Source organism: Rattus norvegicus, chromosome 1, assembly GCF_021556685.1.
Source record: "Rattus norvegicus strain SHRSP/BbbUtx chromosome 1, alternate assembly SHRSP_T2T, whole genome shotgun sequence".
NCBI lineage: Eukaryota > Metazoa > Chordata > Mammalia > Rodentia > Muridae > Rattus > Rattus norvegicus.
Genome location: NC_141534.1, coordinates 8,219,806 through 8,243,123, shown reverse-complemented (window position 1 = coordinate 8,243,123; position 23,318 = coordinate 8,219,806). Strand labels below are relative to the sequence as shown.

At 45.4% G+C, this 23,318-nt stretch overlaps 1 protein-coding gene across 13 annotated transcripts in view; it reads left to right on the top strand.

Annotated features, from left to right (window-relative positions):
- The window catches only part of Utrn (utrophin), a 502,827-nt gene that overhangs the window by 143,376 nt on the left and 336,133 nt on the right, over positions 1–23,318 (top strand). For all 13 annotated transcript variants that reach the window (XM_087636075.1, XM_087636021.1, XM_087636135.1 and 10 more), the window contains 9 exon segments: positions 676–795; positions 1,968–2,069; positions 6,436–6,543; positions 7,128–7,307; positions 8,796–8,965; positions 13,630–13,753; positions 15,339–15,426; positions 20,386–20,627; positions 21,189–21,369. In XM_087636075.1, the coding sequence (XP_087492201.1) occupies positions 676–795; positions 1,968–2,069; positions 6,436–6,543; positions 7,128–7,307; positions 8,796–8,965; positions 13,630–13,753; positions 15,339–15,426; positions 20,386–20,627; positions 21,189–21,369 (1,315 nt within the window).

Sequence of the window (23,318 nt, the reverse complement as noted above, 5' to 3'; positions counted from 1 at the left end):
TTTCAGCCAATTACTCGCTACAGATGTCTAACGACTGTTCTTTTCTTGTGGAAGAGGGAAGTGAAGGCGCCCATATGTTTGTTCTTGGTTGCTCTCTTGGGGAGCTAATCAGAATAACTTCTATGAATCACACAGCCTTTTCCTCATCTTGCACCTACAAGAAAGCTACAGAAAACAACCTCTGATTCTGTAGGCTTAAACTCTGGGCTTTTAGATTAATCAGTTCTACATTTTTTTTTCTTCAGTGTCTTATTGTGTACCCCTGGCTGACTAGGAACTTGTTTTGTAAACCAAGATGGCCTTGCACTGACAGTGATCCTCCTGCCTCTACCTCTGCCTCTTGAGTGCTGGGATACCCACATATTATGCATATATTCTTATTTTAATTCCTAGAATAGACACAAGATTTCCTTCTCTTCCTCGTTTCCTTCTTCCTCCTCATCTTCTTTTGTTTGGGGAAAGAATTGGGGCTGAAAGTGGTGCACACATTACACATTTACAATTCGAAGTGGAAGGCTGTGTTCAGGCTTCTTTCTTTAGAACTTAGGATAATGGTTGGGAATGGCAATCCAATGCCTCATTAGGTTTCTTCATTACTTTTGACAAGAAGCGGATTTTAAATAGGTAAATGAGGAAGGGTAGATATCATAGTTTATCTTTTTTTTTTTCCTCTAGAGTTTGCAAAGTGACCTCGAAGCTGAGCAGGTGAAGGTGAATTCCTTAACTCATATGGTGGTGATTGTGGATGAAAACAGTGGGGAGAGCGCCACAGCTGTTTTGGAAGATCAGTTACAGGTAAGACCTTGGCAAGTAGGATGCCCTTAAGATCCTCTTTCTGGTCAAGGTTCATGTACTAGCTCCTCCTGTACATCCTTGCTTGTACAGAAGGGTATAAAAAAGTAGCCTCCTTTAATCATCTTTTTGTTACTGTAATGAAGGTCCTGAGGCAGTATATAGGGAACAAAGTTTACTTAGCTCACAGTTATGGAGGTTGTCATTCTGATACACGTTTCCCCTTGGCTATGTCAAACAGGAGCATGTGTATGTGTGTGTAGTGTCTCTGCCTTAATTTACTAATCCATTAGGATTTTTCTTGGTGGGACAACCTTCATGACCTCATTTAATCTAGTAAACAACAACAACAACAGCAGCAGCAGCAGCAGCAGCAGCAGCAGCAGCAGCAGCAGCAGCAGCAGCAGCAAACCCGAAAAAAAACAAAACCAAAAACAAAATTCCCACCCAAACCATAAACTAAGCTGAATTTCCACCTTCTTGGTACCATTCATGCGAACTCTTTTTGAGTCAAATATCTGTTTGAATTCATGGCGGAGTGGGAGGGGTAGGGTGGAGCACAAAGTATGACACCTGCTTTTGGTTGTACATCCCAGTTGAGCCTCTCCTATACGTGGTTACAGGCCTCGCTGGGTATTCCTTCCTTCACGCCAACCCTTGCAGTGAAAGCACGAGACCGTTGTTCCGCTCCCTTGTGCCTAACGTCAACAAGATTTTAAAGCACAGGAGCTCATTCAAGTGATCCCCAGGCTTTCCTGGACACAGTCACTTGAAGAATTTGTGAAGGCAACCATCACTTGGAAAGTTTGGAGTATCGAAAGTAAACATGTAGATTGTGGTTGTAGCAATGGTTGGAAAAAAAAAAAAACCAACAACCCTCAGACACATATACCCAGTTTGTAAATATATGTAAAACATTGCATTCCCATACAAACCTTACAGAGAAGTAGGAACAGGAATTCTAGTTGTTTTTCTTTCTTATCTCTGAGTAATTTAAATAATTATATTTTATGTAAGCTAGTTCTTTTTCTCATGTATGTATGTGTATATAATATATATATATATATATATATATATATATATTTAAATGTGCTTTTTGTAAGTTGGTGCTTTGGAGAACTGTAGTAATCCTGTCTCCTGGCTGGGCTAACAGAGTCTGCTTCTTCCTTCCCTAGAAACTGGGTGAGCGCTGGACAGCTGTATGCCGCTGGACTGAAGAACGTTGGAACAGGTTGCAAGAAATCAATATTTTGTGGCAGGAATTATTGGAAGAACAGGTATGAAGTGCAACGACCATCCATCAAGGACAAAACAGAGTGACAAGAAGCCCATGGTTACATGATGGCTGTGGACTATGACTGCCTCTTCTGTAGTGAGAGCTCTGGAATTTTGGCATCTTTAAAAAAAAAAAAACAGAATGTTATAAGAATGTGTTTTTGTTTTCATCCCAGATTGTCCCCAGTAGCTGATTGTGATTTGCCTTGTGCTGGGGCCGGGGCATGATTTTGCCAGCTGCAGATAGTTTCTGTGATTGTGTGACCTTCGTAATTCTGGGGACTTTTTAGAGGGTATATAAATTCCGGGACCCCAAGTGTTGTTGTTTGTTGGTGCGCAAGGTTTGTTAAATAGTCCTGTGCAAAGAAGAAACAAGAAGAAGAAGATAGCCTGATGTCAAAGAACTTGACACCCCTAGTCGGCAGGCAGTAGTCTAAGGATAACGATGTCCCCTTTCTGGTCCCTGACTTTATTCATGGACCTCTTTCCTCTCTCTCCTCTATTCTTTTCTCCCTCCTGTCTAGATTAGGGGGCAGAAGGGGTAGAAAAAGGTGGAAAAAAGAAGAACCCATAAAGTAGCCAAGACCAGCTAACTACACTCTTACCTTTGGAAGTTCTTATTTTGAAAATGATTTGTGAAATTTGGAAATAGCTTATTGGTTTGCAAATAACTTTAAAAATTTAAAAAAAAAGTATTTAAAACAAGTAATTTGACCATTTCTATCACTCTAAGCTTTACACAGCTCTCTGTGCATTGTCGACTGCTGCTTAGTTAATCCATTTGTTATTTTGCTTGCGATATTGGTTTACATCATTTATCTTTTCTGTTCTCACACTCACTGTCTGGCTAAGGATGACCTTGAGCTCCTGGTTCTCCTGTCTCCAGCTCGTACACGCTGCACCGTGCCTGATTTCTGTGGAGCTGGGGGCTGAAGTCAGGGCCTTCCTTGTATACAGTAGCCATGCACCCTACCAACCAATCATCATTTCTAGCTCCCTGTTTATTATGTTGAAAGTCAGGTTTCTATTAACATTATCTCCATTTCTGCAGCCTATTCATCAAGATCATGGTTTGAGGCTCCATGGTAATAATAATTTGATCTCTGTCCTTTACTTATAATGTTAGTGCTTAGGCCTGTCCCTATCTTGACTTACTTTCCACAGCATAGCCACTCCTGGGTTTTTGTGGAGCGGTCTGTTTGAATGTGTACCAGCACAATTCCCAGCATACAGTTTGTGCTCAGTAAATACAGGGTAAAGGAATGTCCTCCGTACATTGTGAATGTTAAATTATAATTGATTTTAACTTTTAACCTGCATACAGGCCGAAACTAATGAGAGAATATTTCCTAGCATTGCCTTTGAATAAACACTCAGTTGTACTGTTGTGCAAAGCTGTCTGGGCAGCTTTTCTCTTGGCTCGTTGACTCTTTCCTTACCTTTTAGCTTTACACAAAAGTTATCAGGACCAAATACAAAGACGTAAAAATTTCCTCCCCAGTGCCAAACAGTTGTAGCCTAGAAAAGAAGCAGACACAAGGTTCCCACAGTGTCCGCCTTGACTTTGTTGCACTTCCATCCAGAAAAAGCAGCTTTGTTCCCTGCGTGGGATCAGGAACCAGATGGGTGAGATCCTGTGGCTCAGCAGAGGCCGAGGCAGATGATAGTTCATTTTAATTACTGTGTTACAAAATGTGTCCAAACCTAATGATGAATCAGCATGGTGGCCGATAATCTTCCTCTTCCTCCTCCTTTCCCTCCTCCTCTTTAAATTAGGGATTATGTAATGGGTATGTCAGTGGGACTCAGTTGCTAGAGTGCTTGCCTAGTGTACATGAAGCCTTGGGTTAAATTGTCTGTAACTCATAAAGTGGGGGTTGTGGTGTATACCACAGTTTACTCTTCATGCCCAGACACAGGCAGGAGGATCAGAAATTCAAGGTTATACTCAGCTGCTTAGCAAGTTTGAAGCCAATCTGGGTTAAGAGACCCTGTCTCAAGACAGACAGCCACCCTCCCCCTCCAAAAAAAAAAAAAAAAAACCCCACATAATTTGTTCCACTTCCTGCCATTTGGATGTTGCATTTTGGCAACGTGTACATTACCCTGGAAATTTCTGTTCAGGTCACAGCATTCCATACAATAGTTAAATATTTTTCTTCAGTAATAACGACTGGCATCAGTCATTGTCAGAAAAAGATTAGTAGGACTTTTCTACTGTCCTGGTTTGTTTATTGTTTTGGTTTCTCATCTGCTTGACACAAACTAGAGTTACTCGGGAAGAGGAGACACAATTGAGACAATGTCTCCATCAGATTAACTTGTAGGCAAGTGGGTGGGGCTGGATTAATGATTGATGTGGGAGGGCCTTCCCACTATTGGGAGTGCTGCCCCTGGGGCAGGTGGCCCTGAGTTGTAGCAGAAAGCACTCAGAACAAACCTGGAGGAGGAAGGCAGTTGGCAGCATTTCTTCCTCTTTGCCATAGAGTCTATGGTCTCTGCTGCAGTTCCTGCCCTGTGGCCCTTAGAGATGGAGCTTTTCCTCCTCAAGTTCATTTTGTTCATGGTGTTTTATCGCAGCAACAGAAACTGTTCAAGTTTGGACTAATTTTAAAATGAAGAAAAAAATGTTTAAAAATCAAGGGATATCAGGTATTTTGACCACTTGTATCACTTGAAGTTTTCATTAGGCCATCTGTTCATTATTGTCTGCTGCTAGGACATTTTAACTCTCTGAGAGAGTGAGGGAGGGAGGGAAAGGGGAGAGAGAGAGACAGACAGACAGACAGATGGACAGACAGAGGTCTGTCTGCACCTTCTGTTTTGCTCCCTGGTTATTTATATGCACATCTTATCAACTTTCCTAGACAGGAGATAGGATCTACATTTGTCTTTTATTTTTCTAATCTTCATTTCTTTCTCTTTTGGGGTAGTGGTAGTAGGCTATAGAGGTAAGGGATAGCTTATAAATAAACTGATTAATAAGACAACGGAGAGAGAATTCTTCCCACAGCAAGTCCAGAACTAACCCTTTGCCCCTTAGCTATATAGAAAAGCATTGCTGTAATACATACTACTTTAGTCTCTCTCTCTCTCTCTCTCTCTCTCTCTCTCTCTCTCTCTCTCTCTGTGTGTGTGTGTGTGTGTATGTGTGTGTGTGTGTGTGTGTGTGTGTGTGTTGACATCTCAATCCATCACTTAACATCTTCCAAAGAGCGCACACTTTTGACTAAGTTTTAAGTATTTTTGTTGTTGGCCTCGGGCCATCTTCATTCTTCTTCCTTTAATGTAATTGCTTTTGAACTTTGACCATTTGCATACTTCCCCCTCCTGCTGCTGTGGACGGACTGTTGATTTAGGGGTAGGAGTTTATGACCCAGCTCTGCCATTCAGTTGCTGACTGACCTCAAACATGTAACTTGACTTCTGTCTCCTTCTCGAAAATGAGCAGCAGGGACAAGAACATCTCTGAGCTTCCTTCAGATTAAAACCTAGAGTCTTGAGTCTAGGGTTAGTTGTTATAGGGATGATTTTCTCCTAGTGTAATAAAATCCCTAGCCAGGCTTGGTGTCACATGCTCCTGGGCCCCTGGTGCTCAGGAGATAGTGACAGAAGGGTTGCAAGTTCAAGGCCAGCTTGATATACTAACAAGATCCCTGTTCCCCCTCCCCCCCAAATAAAAAAAAATCCTAGAGGCTGAGTGGTATAAGGCTTATTTATATTCTTTATGACTACATTCTACTAACCATTGAGGCCAACAGCTCCACCATTGCGTTACCCCTACAGTCCTGAAGGCTTGCCCGCTTCAGTGATTTAGAAGTGGGAACATCTAGAGTATGGTGCTAGCTCGGGTGAGGTGGCCCTGTCTGTCAGTCACATCACAGTACTTATCGCAATGGGAGTGTGCACCAAAGGGAGGTCTCCTGGTGACACAGGAAGCCAGAGGTCAGGAAGGGGTTGGCCTTGCTCTTTTGTAATGGTGGTTCTTAGGAATTTATGAAAGCCCGAGAAGAACAGCATCTCTTCTGAGGGCAGCACCGTACACGACCTCCTCCTAGCTTCTACATCTTACAGATGGCAGGCTCTCTCCTGCCACACCACAGACCATGCTCTTCCTGCACAGGAGCCCTTTGAGGACAGGCTAAACCCTATCCACACCTTACACATTACCATAGTTCAGAACCAATAACTGGTTAATCTGCTGTAGGTCGTAGGAGGCGAATGCTTCTGCCAGTCCTTGAACTTAGATATTTGAAGCTCTTTTTATCCCTAACTAAATGTGACGTCGTTGATACACGTCAGATACTTACTTGAATCATCAGATGATTGACCGCAGTGTATCTTTCCAACTTTCATTATCACCCCTAGTGTCTTTTGGAAGCTTGGCTCACCGAAAAGGAAGAGGCTTTGAATAAAGTCCAAACTGGCAACTTTAAAGACCAGAAGGAACTCGGTGTCAGTGTCCGGCGTCTGGCTGTAAGTGTGTCCCTGTTGGCATCTGTTGTAAGCCTGTGATGTCTAGTGTTTTATAACTAAGGGTTATTATAGTTGAATGAGTATGGATTATAGCTCATACAGAATGGCAGAACATGCTGTCGGTTAGATCATGAATGTACCTGCTTACACTTCCTGAGGAAGATAAACCTTCTTGAGAGAGAGAGAGAGAGTTGTTTGTGGAAGTTAGGTCCTGATTCTTCCTCCCACCCCATGCTCCCTGAATTAAGACTCAGAATCGAAATCTATTTATAGATACTTTGGCCATATAGCTAGGCTCTTCTTTGCTAGACCATAACTTAGAATAACCCAGTTATTTTAATCCACATTCTGCCATATGGCTGGTTACCTATGCTTTGGTACTAGACATCTGTCTCCTCATATCTTTTTCTCGGACGAATCTCCCACCTGGCTCTATCTCAGAATCCTTTCTCCTCCCGGGTGTCCCACCTCCTACTTCCAGCCTAAGCCATAGGCCCGTCAGATTTATTATTGACAGGTGCCACATTCTTACAGACATAAGATAGTCTCTACAGTTGTTGTCTGATAGGCGTTTGACATTCTAGATTTTGAAGGAAGACATGGAAATGAAGAGGCAGACTCTGGACCAACTGAGTGAGATTGGCCAAGACGTGGGCCAATTGCTCAGTAATCCCAAGGCATCTGAGAAGATGAACAGCGACTCTGAGGAGCTAACCCAGAGATGGGACTCTTTGGTTCAGAGACTAGAAGACTCTTCTAACCAGGTACCTTTTGATTCGGGGTGTATATTATACCACGAGAGAATCCTGAGTGTTCAAGAACAGACAGACTCAGTCTGATATCCAAAGTGTTCTTTATCAATTGACCGTATGAAAGAATGAGGCATCGATACAATGCGGCTAACCCGGGAAAACATCATCATAAAACAGAAGAAGCCGGTCATGCACAATGGTTCTGTACTATGAGATGTGCGGGGCAGGCAGAGTCTGACACAGTAGAGGAGCTCAGTGGCCTTGAGCGGTGGGGATTTGGTGATGGACGCTCCGGACAGATATCCAGGTTCTATTTGGGGTGATTAAGTTGCCTTGGAGTGTAAGGCCAGCGAGAAAACAAACCAAACAAACATGGGTATGGGCTATTCAATCACAGTACAAGCCTTTTGTTCAGGAGAAAAGCCTGCAGAATGGGTCTTTAGTCTGGGAGTGAGAGCCCACAGTCTAATTATAGGTTAGGGTAGTTAGTTACAGGGGAGAAAGGGATTGACTCAGGGAAGGACAGTACAACGTTTTCCTTTGTCCCGTGCTAAGAAAAGGTAAATGGTAGCACGGAAAATGTCAACCAGCATCCCTTTTGGGCAGCGACCACTGCAAGTCCATGGCATGGCCAGAGCAAGAAAGGAGGGACAGAAAGCGACCATAGTTCTAGAAACAAGATTACCTTGGTTTTGGCAATTGTCATTCTTCAAGCGGAATGGAGGGGTTTTACAAGATGGGACAGTCTAAAGTGTGGCTAAAAGAGCTAAAATCTGTAGCCAGTTACACACCGAAGTGGACTTTTCCCTTTGCTTCTGTGAAGTTCTGGCTAGTCTCAAACCTCTGACCCCTGCCTCTCCTACCAAGTGCTGGGATTACGGGTGTGCGTTATGCGTTACAAAGTGGGATAACTGCAGTGGGAAAACCTGGGCAGGCCCAGGCTGAGGTGTCTCCCTGAGGAATCATGCTGTGGAACAGACCCAGTGTAAGGAAGACTTACTGTGGGGGAAAGGAGCGGTGACCTAGAGAAACAGGGAACTGAGAAGAGGGGAGAGAAGGACAGAAAGAGAAAAAGAGAAAGAGAGAGAGGGGGAGGGGGAGCGAGAGGGAGGGAGGGAGGGAGGGAGGGAGGGAGGGAGAGAGAGAGAGAGAGAGAGAGAGAGAGAGAGAGAGAGAGAGAGAGAGAGAGAGAGAGAGAGAGAGAGAGAGAGAGAGAGAGAGAGAAACATGGGAACAGGGAGAGAAGATGGAGAGCTGCTAGGGTAGCAGTCCCTCTTTGTATGCCTGGCTCGCACCTGGTGGGCCTTGACGTAAGGTGTTGCTAGGTAGCTGTTGGGGGGGGCGGGGCTAGCGGAATCGTCTGTAAGCCGCTGTGTGGCACCATGCCACACGGTTTGAACTGTATGTTTTTATAGGGAGAATTTGATGTGAATAACTCGCAGCGACGGTGTCTTCATTTAAAACCGAAGCTGGGCGTGACTTTTTTTTTTTTTTCTCCAGGTGACTCAGGCTGTAGCAAAGCTCGGCATGTCCCAGATTCCTCAGAAGGATCTTTTGGAGACCGTTCATGTAAGAGAACAAGGAATGATAAAGAAGCCTAAGCAGGAGCTGCCTCCTCCTCCCCCACCGAAGAAGAGACAGATCCACGTGGATGTGGAGGCCAAGAAAAAGTGAGAGGCGTGTGGCTTGCACTAATCACTAATCAAATGCAGCTTTAGACGTGCTCAGCATATGTAAATTCAGTCCCGAGCTCATTTACTGCCTTTGAGTCTCTGGGAGATTCTGCCTCGCAGGAGCTAAGCCGCTAAATTGCCCCAAGAGACTCTATTCATCCTCTGTTAAATTTAGAGACTGGTGCAGGAATAACCCTTCTGTTCTCAATCCCCATCAGTTTCCCGGAGAAGGATTGTTTGTGGGGTGGGCTCCTGCCTTCTTTCTTTCTTTCATGTTTAAGCCCTGGCAGTTTAGCTTTTTATAAATTCCTTATTCCCCGTGAATCTCTTTCCTCTGCTCACCATTACAATAGCAGTTCAGAAAGATAATGCACTTTTGTGCTCCCTCCCTCTCCCCCACCTTCTCCTTTCCTCCTTTCCCCCTCACCCCCTCATCCATGTATTTAGGTTTTCTTTGATAATTCCTTTATCAGGTTTCTAAACAGATACTTTAAGTTTCGCTGAAAGACCTCACTCGGGCTAAAATGTCTTTTATCTTACTGATTTACAAGAAAACTGGAGAGAGATTGTTAGAAGCACAAGAATCCAGCTGCATTCATTGAACCTTTGCTATGCCAGAGCCTTTAAAACAGAGGCTCTCTGTGGGTCTCGACTTCTTTGGGGAGTCATATCAGATACCTGGCATATCAGGTATTTACATTACAGCAGTAGCAAACTTACAGTTATGAAGTAAACAAAGAAATAATTTTATTGTTGGAGGTGACCACCACGTGAGGGGCTGTATTAAAGGATTGCAGCATTAGGAAGGTTGAGAACTGCTGCTTCGAAATGCAGTGCGTTCCAGGTACTGGACCCTATACACCTGGTCACAGTGAGTCTTCAGCTCTCCCTCTCTGTGAGATCCCAGGGCTCAGGGACATTGGCAGTTATTAGGGGCCCGAATAAAAAGATATGCTTTTCATAGTATAGCTTTTGTTAGAGGAATCAGGATTCAGGTCGTATCAGATGATCCTCTTTGACCCTAAGCCTGTTTTCTGCCTCCTAATGGTGCCTCCTGCATGACTAGCAGTCCTGCAGTTGCCAGCAGCAGTCTGTTCTTTGGCCAGGGTATCAGGGAGGGAGGGAGATTTTGCTGATGTCAATATTAGCAGCAATCTTCCATTTCCTGAGTCCTCGTTAGCTGCCAGGCACATCCGGCAGTGTGTGTCTCCGGGGCTGGCTTTGGAGTAGATAGGGTTATCGTGGCGGGAGGTTAATTTAAACTTGCCTGTAGCGAGTAATGAGCCTTCTACTGCAAGAGACAAAATGCCGTGACCAAGGTGACTGCAACCAACTCATTATCCTGTCGTGTGACAGAAAGTCCAGAAGTGGCCCAGTTGTGGTGAGAGGATGCACTTAAGTAGACTTCTGTCACTGTAGTCCCTGATGTCCTTGGCCCCATTGCTTTCCTGCTCAATTTGTCTTCTCAGCCAACTATGTCTCCGGTGTCACTGGCCAGGATTTTGTCCCTTGCTTGTCCAAGTGCATAAACAGGCCGCAATGGTACTGGCGGTCCGGATGAGCGGTGTCATGTGTCCCTCACCTACTCTCCCAGTCTATGTAGTTTGTACAAATGTATGGAGAGGGGGGCTGGTGAGCCGTGCGTCATGACTTTCGAGGGTCGATCGATGCAGACGTCCATTACTGAACTAATTCCTCAGCAGAGGCCTGAGTGCATGCAGTTCACGGGAGCACAAATCTCATTTGTAATTTGTTTTTTTTTTTTTTTTTTTTATGTCCGGATGTCCTGGGAGCTGTCTTTGTAGAGGCCAGCCATGCTATTCTAGGCTGTATCAGAGTTTGGCAGATGCCCACTGGGATTTCCAGTTTCTTGTTTCTAGAAGATGGAACCGGGCAGGGATTCTTAGACACTGGCAGAAGCAGACGGTTTCTTACGAAACGGTGTGCACATCCTAGGAGAAGGCTGCGGGGCAGAGCAGAGAGCAAGGCTGGAAGCCCAAGCTCTGAACCCCAGGTTCTTTATGACCTTTCAGGGGTCCTGGGTATACCAGAACATTCTCCGTGTGCAATGCTGACTTTTCTGCCTACATGCAGTGTGGACTCCCTGTTAACCTTGGGGAGGCTTCCAGTCTTCCTCTCTGCCAGCTGTTTTTCTGCTGTGTGCGTCTCTCAGTCCTAATGCAGCTCACTTTCCCCTTATTCTCCTCATCAGCCCCTCCTCAAAATGGTACCGCACGAATGTTTGAGGTTAGCTCTCGCATTCATTTCGGTCGTCCTAAAGATGAGGCTCCCCTTGGCTCTTCCTGGTGTGACGTAATTTTCAGACCCCTTAGTATATTCAGTCTGCTGTGAAAAAGATCATGGACTTGTATTGGACTCTACAAACAATTAAGAGCCCTAAAGAACCGCAGTCAATAAAATAAAATTGACCATAGTCAATTTTATTTTGATTTTTTTTTGTGGATTTTTTTTTTTCTTTTTAAATCTCTTCAGGACGGGCATTTCCAACTATCACGTTATCTTGTACTGGGGTCAATCTGTCTTGCTCATTTTCAGAGGAGAAATTGTTTGATGACATCTGGATTCTGGTTGCTTAGGCAGAGCTCCCCACCCACTCTTATGTTCAAGTAAAATGTATCGACCCTGAGATGTATGAAATAAAAGGGGTGGCTCAGTGAGTGGCTTACAAAAGCAAAAAGGTTCAATTGGTGGGAATGAAAACTTGGGAACTAAGAGCCCCAAACCACTGTGGGTGCATGCGTGTGAGTGTGTGTGCATGCATGCGTGTGAGTGTGTGTGCGCCTGTGTGTGTGTGCCTGTGTGTGTGCGCCTGTGTGTGTGTGCCTGTGTGTGTGTGCCTGTGTGTGTGTGTGCCTGTGTGTGTGTGTGTTTGTGTGTATGTGTGTTTGCCAGAGGTTTCCTTCCTCAGGCATAGTCCCCCTGGCTTTTTTGCCAGTGAGCCTCAGGAATTTGGCTGTCTCTGCCTTCCCAGCTCTGAGATTATAAGCATGCCACCCAGCCAGGCTTTTAACAATGCAGGTTCTGAAACTCTAGGTCAGATCTTACAGGGCAAGCACTTTACCTGCTGAGCCATCCATCTCTGCAGTCCTCAGAGCCTTTCGCTATAAGGAAGATTAAACAAGGACGTTCCAGTCGTGCACATTGTGTTTACCTGGCTGTAGTTAGAGGTGAGACTGCAAGGCACCGAAGGGCTTAGGATAAGTGGGTGCCCAGTCTGTAAGGCACATTGCTGCTTCTCACCTACGAGTCTGGAACATTTATCTATTAACAGGTGGTGGTGCCTGGGTTCAGCCAGCACAGATGCCGAGGCAGTTTTAACTTGCTTTCGGGAACGTGGAACTACCATGTTAGTTCTGTCTGGTAGCCATTAATTAATTGATTAATTCCCTTAAGTCTTGCCTCCTCTGATTTAGATCTGAGATATTGTAGAAATGCCTTGTAAATCACATACGGTACGGAAAACTCACTCAGACTCTGCCAAGAACACACTAAGGGATGCTTCCCAGAGGAACCTTGCAGTACATCTTCTCTTGCTTATGATTCTGGTTCACGCTGGAGTAAGGGGGCAGCCACGTGGAACTGTCTTTGTTTGAATAGCTCTGACTCCATTTATTAGTGTGGGGTCCATAATTCAAAACCTTCGTGAGCTCAATTGCTTCCACAGGAATACTCAAAGGTATTCTCCAGAGGGAGTCGTGAGGGTTCTTTGTGTCAGCAATGGACGTGGAAGGCTTAGCTAAGGGCATGGTCTCTGGTGACCTTCCAGAAGTCTGTGACTTTCACCTGCCTTAGGATCGCCTGTCCAACCTGCCCACTCTTCTCCCCACTACCACCCCTGAGTCCCTCTTGCTTTCTCTCTATGGCTGCCTTTTCTTTACAGCCTTTGGTTCTGGGCCTACAGTGACTAGGACACTATGAACAGACTTATGAGTTCTGTGCTTGAACTGATGATTGCACTCTAAGGCCATCGTCTATCATCCAGGGCCTTCCGGTTACTGATCCCTGTGACTTTAGGCCACATCGTTTAATGACGAGCCTTCCCTCACTGTACTCACTGTACCAGACACACCTATCTGTAGCTTGCAAACTATGGTCTCCATTTCCTTTGCTTTTCCCATTGCAAGCAAAGCTGGAAAGCACAGCCACGAGTATGCCCGGAGACCATTCTCTCCGTGGATGGATTACGAGTAGATCCTCAGAAGTCCTGGAGTTAATACCTAGCAAATACTTTTCTTATTACCTGTCCCTTTCAATTGCTTCCTGGTGACTTGAAGCTCCTGCGAGGCTGAGATAGCTCCAGTTAATGATGTGTTGAGCCCCATAGGACAATTTTATAAATGTTTATACTTGTCCTTTTTCTGTCATCGTCTAACTAAATCTGTCTTCCGTTGTCTACAGTAGCTTATAAAACCACAAATGCTTCCTAATTAAGTAAAATAAAAACAAACCAGTTCATTTAATTATATTATTAACCCCATAGTGTTTTCAGTCTTAATTGTAAAAGTGTTATGGGTGGTTTCTCTATTCGGGGGCAGCGTTTGAACACCCGCGCCTGGTGGGCGTTCAGGTTGCTCTTTATTGGGCCAAGGCAACAGTGGAAGCTGACTGACGACCGAGGGAAATGTCTCCATCTTGACCAGGTTTGATGCCACAAGTGCAGAACTGCAGAGCTGGATTTTGAGATCAAAGGCTGCCCTCCAGAACACAGAGATGAACGAGTATAAGAAGTCGCAGGAGACCTCGGGAGTGAGAAAGAAATGGAAGGTAAAATAGACAATTAATAGGCCAAGAAGTAAAATAATTCATCAGGCTAAATTTTACCATTGGCACAGAGATGTACCAGGGTCCAGAAGCTTCTGTGAAATACACATAGCCACAGATGGCTTTTGGATCGTCCCAGTAAACATCAGATCACCATACGTAGGAGAAATTTAAACTTTTTCCCCCTTTTCCCTCCTTAGTCGTTGTGTTGTACATGCAGTCATCATTGCTGCCTTTTATGTAGATTTAAATTTACACAGTCTGGTACACAGTAATTTAGGACTTTGTACTGTTCCAGAGATAATTCTGCCTTTGTATACAAGAAGGCATTTGGTGTATTAAAATTTCCTCAAGATATTTTCTTTAAACAAGACATCTTAAAAACAAAAGGCACAGTTGGTCACTGGATCCATGGAATCGCTCAACCGCATTGGGAAAAGAGTTTCTAGGTTGTTGTTGAAAGCAAAGCTTGAATTTACTGCACCCCAAACATCACAGAGAATCTGTATGACTGAAGTGTGCACAGGCACCTTGCCCTGGCTATCTCCTTAGAGAATTACCACCTCCTGGCTTGCTCATGTACCCTGTGTTGAGTCCTAGGATGATTGTGTCTGAGCTAAGCACGTGCATACCCCTGCCATTTTCCTCAGTCGAGCACAACATACTGTCCAATTAGTGTACATTACTTCTTGTTGGGTATTTAAAGCAAACCAGAGGGGACTCGGACTTACAAGAGCGTAGACCTAGGCTCCATGCAAACAGCATGGTGTTTTACATAAAGCACTTGAGCAGTTTCAGAGTTTAGATGCTGAGGGCCACTGTGTTGTGATAAAGGCCCACTTCCCAAACCGAAACTGTTTTTGCTTGGGTTCCAAAGCATGCTGTCGTTATTTTAAGATTGCATGTGGAATGTGCTGTGTTCATGCTTGGGTGAGAGGTGTAGAGGCTGGACCAACAATGATGCCAGCAGATAATACTGAGGCTCAAAATCATTCCTGTCCCTGGCTTCTCCCTGGTGAGCTCTATCTTAGCCATGTTGAGTTCCTTTGACCCAAACCGTTATTTTGTTTCATTCTTCTTCTACCCCAGTACCATTTTTGTTTTGTTTGACTTAGGGTCTCACTACATAGCCTGGGCTAGCCTATAACTTGCTCCGTTAGAGCAGGTTGGCCTGAAACTCACATTGGTCCTTTTCCTCTGCCACAGGAGACCCAAATCTTTATTCTTATGATATGAACTAAACTATCTTCTCGAATAGATATCTAAGATTAGACCCAAAATGCTAAATTTAATGATTTCCCCTTGATGATGAAATCATAATTACATAATCTCTCCTTCTAAAAGAATCTAAAGTTTATAGTCACTGTGGTCAGTTTTGGAATTTTCTTTTTCGGACTTAGTAATTCTCAGAGCAATAGAGAGTGGCCGGCTATTGTGTAGTTTTTTTTCATTATAGTACTTTGTAGATAAACTTTGAAATGCCTAAAGAAACATGAAGAGTTCCCTAAATATGAGATTTTAAAATAACATCAGCATTACACTGAGAGGGGAAAGCTTTCAGTGTTTTATATTTGGTCTTTATTTCCAGGGATTAGAAAAAGAACAAAAGGAAAAGATCCCCCAGCTGGATGAACTGAATCAAACCGGACAAATCCTTCAGGAGCAAATGGGAAAAGGTGAGGCTCTGCAGGGCTTTTTCTCCCTCCCTGAGATTATTTGAGAAGGTCACACTTAATATTTGCAGTTTAACACATAAAACATTTAATAGACAAAGCTAGAAAAAAGTCTGGTTGTCAGTTTTTTGAGGGAGCAGAGTCTTTTAAAAACTGAAATCTTATATTGAAGCTTTTTATTAAAAACAGATAAAATCAAAGTCGTTCTGCTCCCACATGGGGGTTAGAAAACCAGAAACCTTGAAAACCTCAGCAGAGCAATTAAAATCCAACAGACCTCAAGATTGTAAAACCTCACCTTTGGGGTTACGTACTCTGAATTTTTCTTATACATGAGGGCACTGAGGAAAATTTTTATGCTGGCAATGTCTTAGATATGAAGTCGCCTTAAGGTAAACTTATTATTTTAGTTTTATTATGTTGCTGTGACAGTCATCATGACCCAGAGCAGCTCAGGGGAAGAACCAGTTTGTTTCGGATTACAGATCCCAGTTCATCATCGAGAGAAGCCAGGGTGGGGACTCAGACATCTGAAAGCAGAAACCATGGAAGGATACTGCTTGCTAGCTGCCTAGTCCTCACAGCATAGGGCCACCTGCCTAAGGAATGGTGTTGCCCACAGTGGGCTGGACCGTTTTACATCTTTTAACAATTAAGACAATGCTCATTGGCCAGTGTGATATACACAGTTCCTTAGTTGAGGATGTCAGATAGACAATTAAAGCTAACTAGGACACTTACTAATGTTTGATTTTTGGTTATTTTCAGAGAATCACATTAATACACTCAAAACATTTTTCTATTTAAATTTGATATTACTTGGTACCTGAAAAATTTGCAAGCAGCAAAGACCCTTGCCCTTCACTAAATCCTTGCATAGATACAGAGAAACCTAAAATTAGTATTGGTTTTGCTGTGGCTGTTAACTTTGGCATACAGTTATTTCTTTGGTGGAATTGGACCTTTCTCCCTTCCCCCTTAAGAAAAGAGGTGGTGGACTGAGGACACCAAAGGCTGGGTAGTGAGGTTCACATGCTGCATTAGGCTATGGTAGAAGGGCAGAAACTGTAGCGGGCACACGCCAGCTGGTGCGCATAGGCAGGAGCAAGTAGGACTGGCCAGGCTGACCGCAGAATCTCCCTTCTTGAGAACTCTAGAGGGAGGACACCAAGAAGCACATTTCCTGTGCACCTGCTCCTTATTCTAAAAATACTCATGCTTCCAGTCAGATGGCTGGGCGTCTTAGCCCCACCTGCACAGAAGCCATGGAGAGGCAAGGGAAGGGAGCCACTGCATCTGTTCACAGCAGTGCGTGGCCTCAGCAGGCTGGAGCAACCTCAGGCAGTGCCCTCTGGTGTAACAGCTCTTGTGCTGGCTTCCCACAGCGGGACTCCTCTATAAGCATCAGAGTTATTGCACAGGCCTAGGAAGTGGGGACTCTTCATCCCTAGAAAGTGGCTGGCTTTGTCCCTTGTCAGTGGACATAGCTATAGGAATTCTTCAACCTTGTGGGCAATGGCCAGTATTATAGCTTCTGTGTCTGTGGTGGCAAGACTCTTGGCTCTAAATGCTTGGCAGCTTTCTGGGTCTATTCTGGGGACGGAGGTGATCACTCTCTCTGTCTGTCTGTCCGTCTGTCTGTCTCCCCATTGCTGCTGCCCAGGATCTAGTTGCTTCTGCCTTTTCACCACCATCGGTAGAGGCTCTGCCATTTCGCAGCTGTGGCTCCTCTGTCCCTTTTGCCACTTGGTTTGCAAATTACTCAGGCCTGTCTTGTCTTCTGATGTCCAGCAGCTCACGTCTCTGCCTCTTTTGAGGTTTAGCCCACCAGGACTGCTCAGTTCTGTGTTTCCTCTTCTCTCTTTCTAAACCCAGTTCCCCCTTTCCCTCCAACTTCTCCCATACATACTAGAGAGAGCATCCAAGGCTTCACACACACACACAAGCGGTCTTTTCTAAAGCTGTCCAGTAGCCGGTCCCCACCACGGCTCCCCCACTGCTGGTCTGGTTCAGGGCAGCCTGCTTTGCCCTCTGGCTGACACTGCTGCGGTCTCTGTTGCTTCTGTCTTTCTAGCACTTCCACAGCTCATCCAACTGACAGTAGGCCAGAAAAGACCACACCAGAAAAGCCTTTTCTGGATCTAACGTTCCAATCCAGGGAGGGTATAAGAGTGTATTTTCCAGCCAGTTCACCAAGTGAGCCGAACAGTCGTCTCAGGTAGCCAGAGAAAGGGTGATTGTATCAATTGCAGCAAACCTCAAAAATAAAGTTTCTGTTTATTAGTTACAAATGTAACTTGTCCTGTGTGCAGCAATCACCTTAATGCCTGGAGACCACCGAGGCAAGCACTCCTGCTCTGATGTGGGTGGAAATGGGTGTGGTGTCATCCAGTATTTGCTAGTGTTCAAACGCTCTGGTCGGTGCTGCACTTAGGAGCTGGGTCTGTGCTGTAGCCTTGACTGTCATGTGCTTCCCCTAAGGCACCTGTGGGGCCATTCCAAGTGGTTGAGGCCAGCTTAAGGGCAGCCTTCTTGGCTATTTTACTGACAGGCCTCTTGCTTACAGCAGTAAGGAGACTCCAGGAACATCATGTTGGGAGTTAGGTCACCCCTTCTCTCACCTTTTTATGTATTGGGGAAAAATGGACAACACAAGGAATGCTTACAATAGAGCTTACTAACACTCATGTCAGTTTTTAATGGTAGTTAATGGCTCTTCACGTAGCATTCCACTCCTGCCCAGGGAGGGGTGGAACCCACTCGCCTGCCTTTGTAAGTGTTCTGTATCTGTTTCTGCCCTTGATCAAAGCTATAAACAACCAAGGCACAATGTGGCAGGTTAGTTAGACCAACCAAATCTTTAATCTGGTAGTTTTAAATCTAACTTTGTGTGTGTGTGTGTGTGTGTGTGTGTGTGTGTGTGTGTGTGTGTGTGTATTGCAATTATTGCCTTTGGAATACATTTTTCTTTATGATTTATTTTATGTGTCTAAGTATTTGCCAGCAGGTATTTGGCCATGCCAAAGCACCATCTGCATGCCCGTGGTTCACATAGTTGTTAAGGAAAACTGTGCTTTTTTTCTTGTCCATGACTCTGTGAACAGTGATGCTGGCACACAGACTGTGGTGTGAATGCCTTGCACACAGACTGTGGTGCCTTGCTAAGGTTTAATGACCTCTTAGCATTTTGCTGGGGGGGGGGTGGTTGCTCACTTCAACAGCTGATGTGGGTGGTGCCTCTCAATCACAGCCTGCATGCTTGTCTCTCTGATTCCTAGGGGGGATGTAGTGCGACACAAAACCTTCTGAATTTGTACTGTTGGTGAAATGGGTGGGTTCTTGCTCTCCATGACATTTTCCTTTCAAGCTGAGTCCCCGCTCCTGTGGATCTTGATCATATATGTCAACAGAGATGGCCCCTTTCAGCTGCACTCCTACTTGCATCCCGAAGGAATCGAGTCTCTCCTTTCAGCACGAATGTCTGCCTCATAGATTCGGTTGCCGTAGTACAATCTAAGCTTACAAATGAGTGAGACTCAGACTATGGTGATTTTATTTGGCTTTGACAATTGCCGAGGTGGGAGGCAACCCCTAATCTGCTTTTCTGATTGCTGGCCTGGCTACCTCCCCAGCAGTGTACCCCAGATACTTGCTGTTTCTCCTGGGCATGGTCTCGTGGTCCACCTCCCCTCATGGCCCCTTGTCCTGTCTCCCCCTCGTTCTTTCAGTTTTCCCGTGCTCAACCAGGTAACTTAAAAACCTGCCTACCTTTGATCTCTCCAGTAAGTGGCTGTAGCCATTTTTATTTAACCAATAGTTTTAAATTAAGGAACAAGGTTTGTACACAAAAGCTGGTAATTCACCGATAGGCCTAGACCTTCTGGTACAGAATTTAGCAACGCAGTCCGTAGCAACAGACCAGACCTCAATAGGTTTCCACTTCCCTGTACCTCCTCACACTCATTTAAAAAATGATTTAATGATATTTTATAGCACTGAGAAGAATGTGGAAAGACGTGTTGTTATAGATATTTTTTTCATCATTTCTAAAAGCATTGCGTACCTTTCTAAAATCTGGGGGGGGGGGTAATGTAAGATTCTTAGTGGCTGGAGAGATGGCCCAGTGGGTAACGGTTTTTGCCACCAGACCTAATGACTTAGATCCTTCCCTGGGATCCGCATGGTGGAAAGAGAGAACCAATTTTAGCGGTTTGCCCTCTGACCTCCACGTGCAGACCGTGGCATATGGCAGCCCCCAATGCAGGATAAGTAAATAAATATAAGAGCTTATAAGATGAACATAATCTAATGGCATTTCTGAGGTGTATATATAATAGCTACTGCCATGATTATTTTGGCATTGTTTGTATTTACTTATTTTGTTCAGAGTACTTTATAAGCTTCTCGATGCTTCGTGAGCCTGGCACCTGGCTTACTGTTCCTACATGTACCCATTTGCTTGCAGGCAAGGGGACTCTTGCACCTTTTGTCACCCTAGACTCGAGCCAGCTCTGAGTTTTGCTAGCCGCTTGCTTCGATTTCCTATGGCAGAAGGCGTGTTCTCTGACGTCAACACTCTGCACAAATTCAGGCATCTGAGTTGATTTGCCTGCACCAGATTATAAACCAGCAGAGTGTTACCGTGTCAAGGGTGGAAACATGGCGTACAGAAGAGGAACTGGCTGGTGCTTTGTAGATGTATCTTGTGAGATGGCCACCTCATCCCTGAATTGTTAGTGTTCCCGATTCCCCTTAGGTCAAGGGGTTAAAGCATACCCAGTTATTAGCAAGCACATCATGATGATTTTTAGTTGCGTTAGAAGGGACCTAAGGGTATGACCGTTGCATGTGACATTGCCTCATCTTCTGCTATGGTAGATGTCTACGGCCAACTCTAAACAATTTTGGTATTGCTATGTGAAGTGTCTGCTTTGATGCACTTAGACCTTTTTGTTTCTGTAGAAGGCCTTTTGGCTGAAGAAATAAACGACGTTCTGGAAAGGGTTTTGTTGGAGTGGAAGATGATCTCTCAGCAGCTGGAAGATCTGGGAAGGAAGATCCAGCTGCAGGAGGATATAAATGCTTATTTTAGGCAGCTTGATGCTCTCGAAAAGACCATCAGGGCGAAGGAAGAGTGGCTGAGGGATGCATCCTTTTCTGAATCACCCCAGCGGTCTTTGCCAAGCTTAAAGGATTCCTGCCAGGTAGGATGAGAAATGGTTGGACTATAGGACTATAGAGCCTTTGTGGGCTGAGTCTCATGTATAAATAGGAGATGTCATCCTGTGTGTGATGAATGATGTGTGTGTGTGTGTGTGTGTGTGTGTGTGTGTGTGTCTACTCATGGATGCCAGAAGAGGTCAATCTCATAGATGCCGTAAGAGGTCAGAAGAGGACATTACCCTTCACACTCTACTCTGTTCCTTTGAGACATGGCCTCTCGCTGAACCTGGAGCCTGATGTCTAATAAGTTCCAGATATCCTCCTGTCTCTGCCCTCCCATAACATCAGGGTGTGGCAATACCCACATTTTTACATGGGTGCTGGCATCCATTTTTGCACAGCGAGGGCTCTGCCCCACTGAGCCGTGTCTGTAGCCCAAGAAGCTGTATCTCGTGAAGGCAAAGGTCCTATAGTCTGAGGAGAAAGTGGAGAGTCGGTGAACGTGGATCTTGTGTCATGGGCATTGTGTGCATTTTCTTCAGAGCTCTTCATGGGGGCACTCATCTTCAAGGAGTGAAGTGACTGTGTTTTCTCTTCCTCAGAGGGAACTGACAGACCTCCTTGGCCTTCACCCCAGAATTGAGATACTGTGTGCAAGCTGTTCAGCCCTGAGGTCTCAGCCCTCTGTCCCAGGTTTTGTCCAGCAGGGTTTTGATGACCTTCGACGTCACTACCAGGCTGTGCAGAAGGCTTTAGAGGAATACCAACAACAGCTAGAAAATGGTAAATATGGGCTCTCTGCTGCAGCCACTTCTCTCTGCCTGTCTCCGACTCTTGTTTCTGTCTCTGTCTCTCCATCCCTCTCTCCTCTCGATTTGCCTTAATCCAAAAATTACTCCCATCTGAGTTTCATCCCGGCTTCAAGCTGTCTTCCTCTGTACCCCTGTGGCTTTGTGGCTTGACATCTTATAATATATTCAGACTTGGCCAGGTGGTGGTAGCACACGTCTTTAATTCCAGCACTTGCGAGGCAGGGGCAGGAGCGGAGGCAGAGGGATAGGCAATCTGAGGTGGAGGTCGGGCTGGCCTAAAGAGTGAGTTGTAGGCGAGCCAGGGCTACACAGAGAAACCCTGTGTGAACAACAAGGAGTGAAGTGACTGTATTTTCAAGACCCCCCTCCCCATACCCCCCTCCCCAAACCCCCCTCCCCTCCAAAAAAAACCAAGTCAACTTGACATGCTCTAAAATTGTGTAAGTAGGATGTAATGACTTCTGGAAGATTCTTGTTTTCCTTTTGTGGCGATGGGTTGAACCCCAGTGCTTCATGCTTGCCAGGCACGTGGTTTGCATTCCCTCCCATATGGAGAATTTTATGGGAGAAGCAACTTTGCTCGGATCAAACAAAAACATCACCGGTTTCTGCTTGCTCCCAGTGGTTAAGGTTTCAGTAGCCCCACTCCATCCTTGAAAAGAAACCCTTTTGCTCTCCCGGAATTTGAACAAAGTTGAACAAGTTGGAATGGCAGAAGTTGGAATGAAGCTGGCTGGGGTAGCCGGATTTGGAACGCTTGTGTGTGCCTTCTCTTCAGCTGCTGCACTAAGTTGTTATGTGCCGTGCGCACTCCGTGCCGCGTGTAATCGGTGCCGTGTGCACTCGGTGCGGTGACTGTGACCTCCAGCACTGGTAACTCCTGCACATTATGCATAGGCGTTAGGAAGGTGTGCGTGTTAGACAAAGGCATCACATTACTTTTCTTTTGACTGTGCATTTGGGCTTCATGCATTTTGCTCACAGAAACCTGTTAACTTACAGTGTGACGTAAAAACCAGAGAAAATGCCTGTTGGGGTAAAAATGAAAGAGGATTGTTTGCTACCAGTTCCTGCGAGCCGAATCGGCTTACTCTGGCTGCTACTTTGCCATGTGGTCCGCAAGACGCCCTCTCCTGGCTGTCTCCCTTTCAGCCGCCCTCTCCGCGCCTGGTCCCCTTGGGGATAGTTACCACCTCTGGCGCGCGCACACGCATACGCACGTGCACACACACTCGCGCGCTCACGGGCACACACACGCATATACATGCCCGCGCCCACACACGCGCGCCCACACGCGCGCGCACCCACGCACGCGCACACAGACGCACCTACGCGCGCGCGCAAACACGCAAACACACGCGCGCGCGCGCACACACGCACGCATGCACGCACGCACACATACCGCGCGCGCACGCACGCACGCACGCACGCACGCACCTCATTCCGTGGACCCAGCGCGTTCTCATTCTGCACAGGCAACAGAACCAGATCCGCATGTTCCAACTGCCCCTCAGCCATTTCTTTCACACGCTGTTCTCTTTAGCCGGGTAAAAATCGAAGTTCCAGAAACTTATAATTTAGCAATTAGATTTACATGTTAAATTCTCAAGCCACAATTCATCCATACAATAAATCCACTGCCAGTTGATAAAGACAAGATAAAATCCATCTAAATCTGAACCATCTTCCTCCGTAGACTCCATCTTGATCTCTCCCCTTCCTCCTCTCTCCTGCTGTCCAATCATGTAGCGCCATGACTTCAACCTACAGATGCATCTCCCGGCTGGGCTGACCCGTGCAAGCAAAGCTTTTCGTTTTGACAAGGACCAGGAGGAGGCGGTTGAACTTACGCTGCTAATTACTTTCACCTCTTGGTGCTTCTCATTCAACTCACTTCCTCTTCTGTACAAATGCTGATTG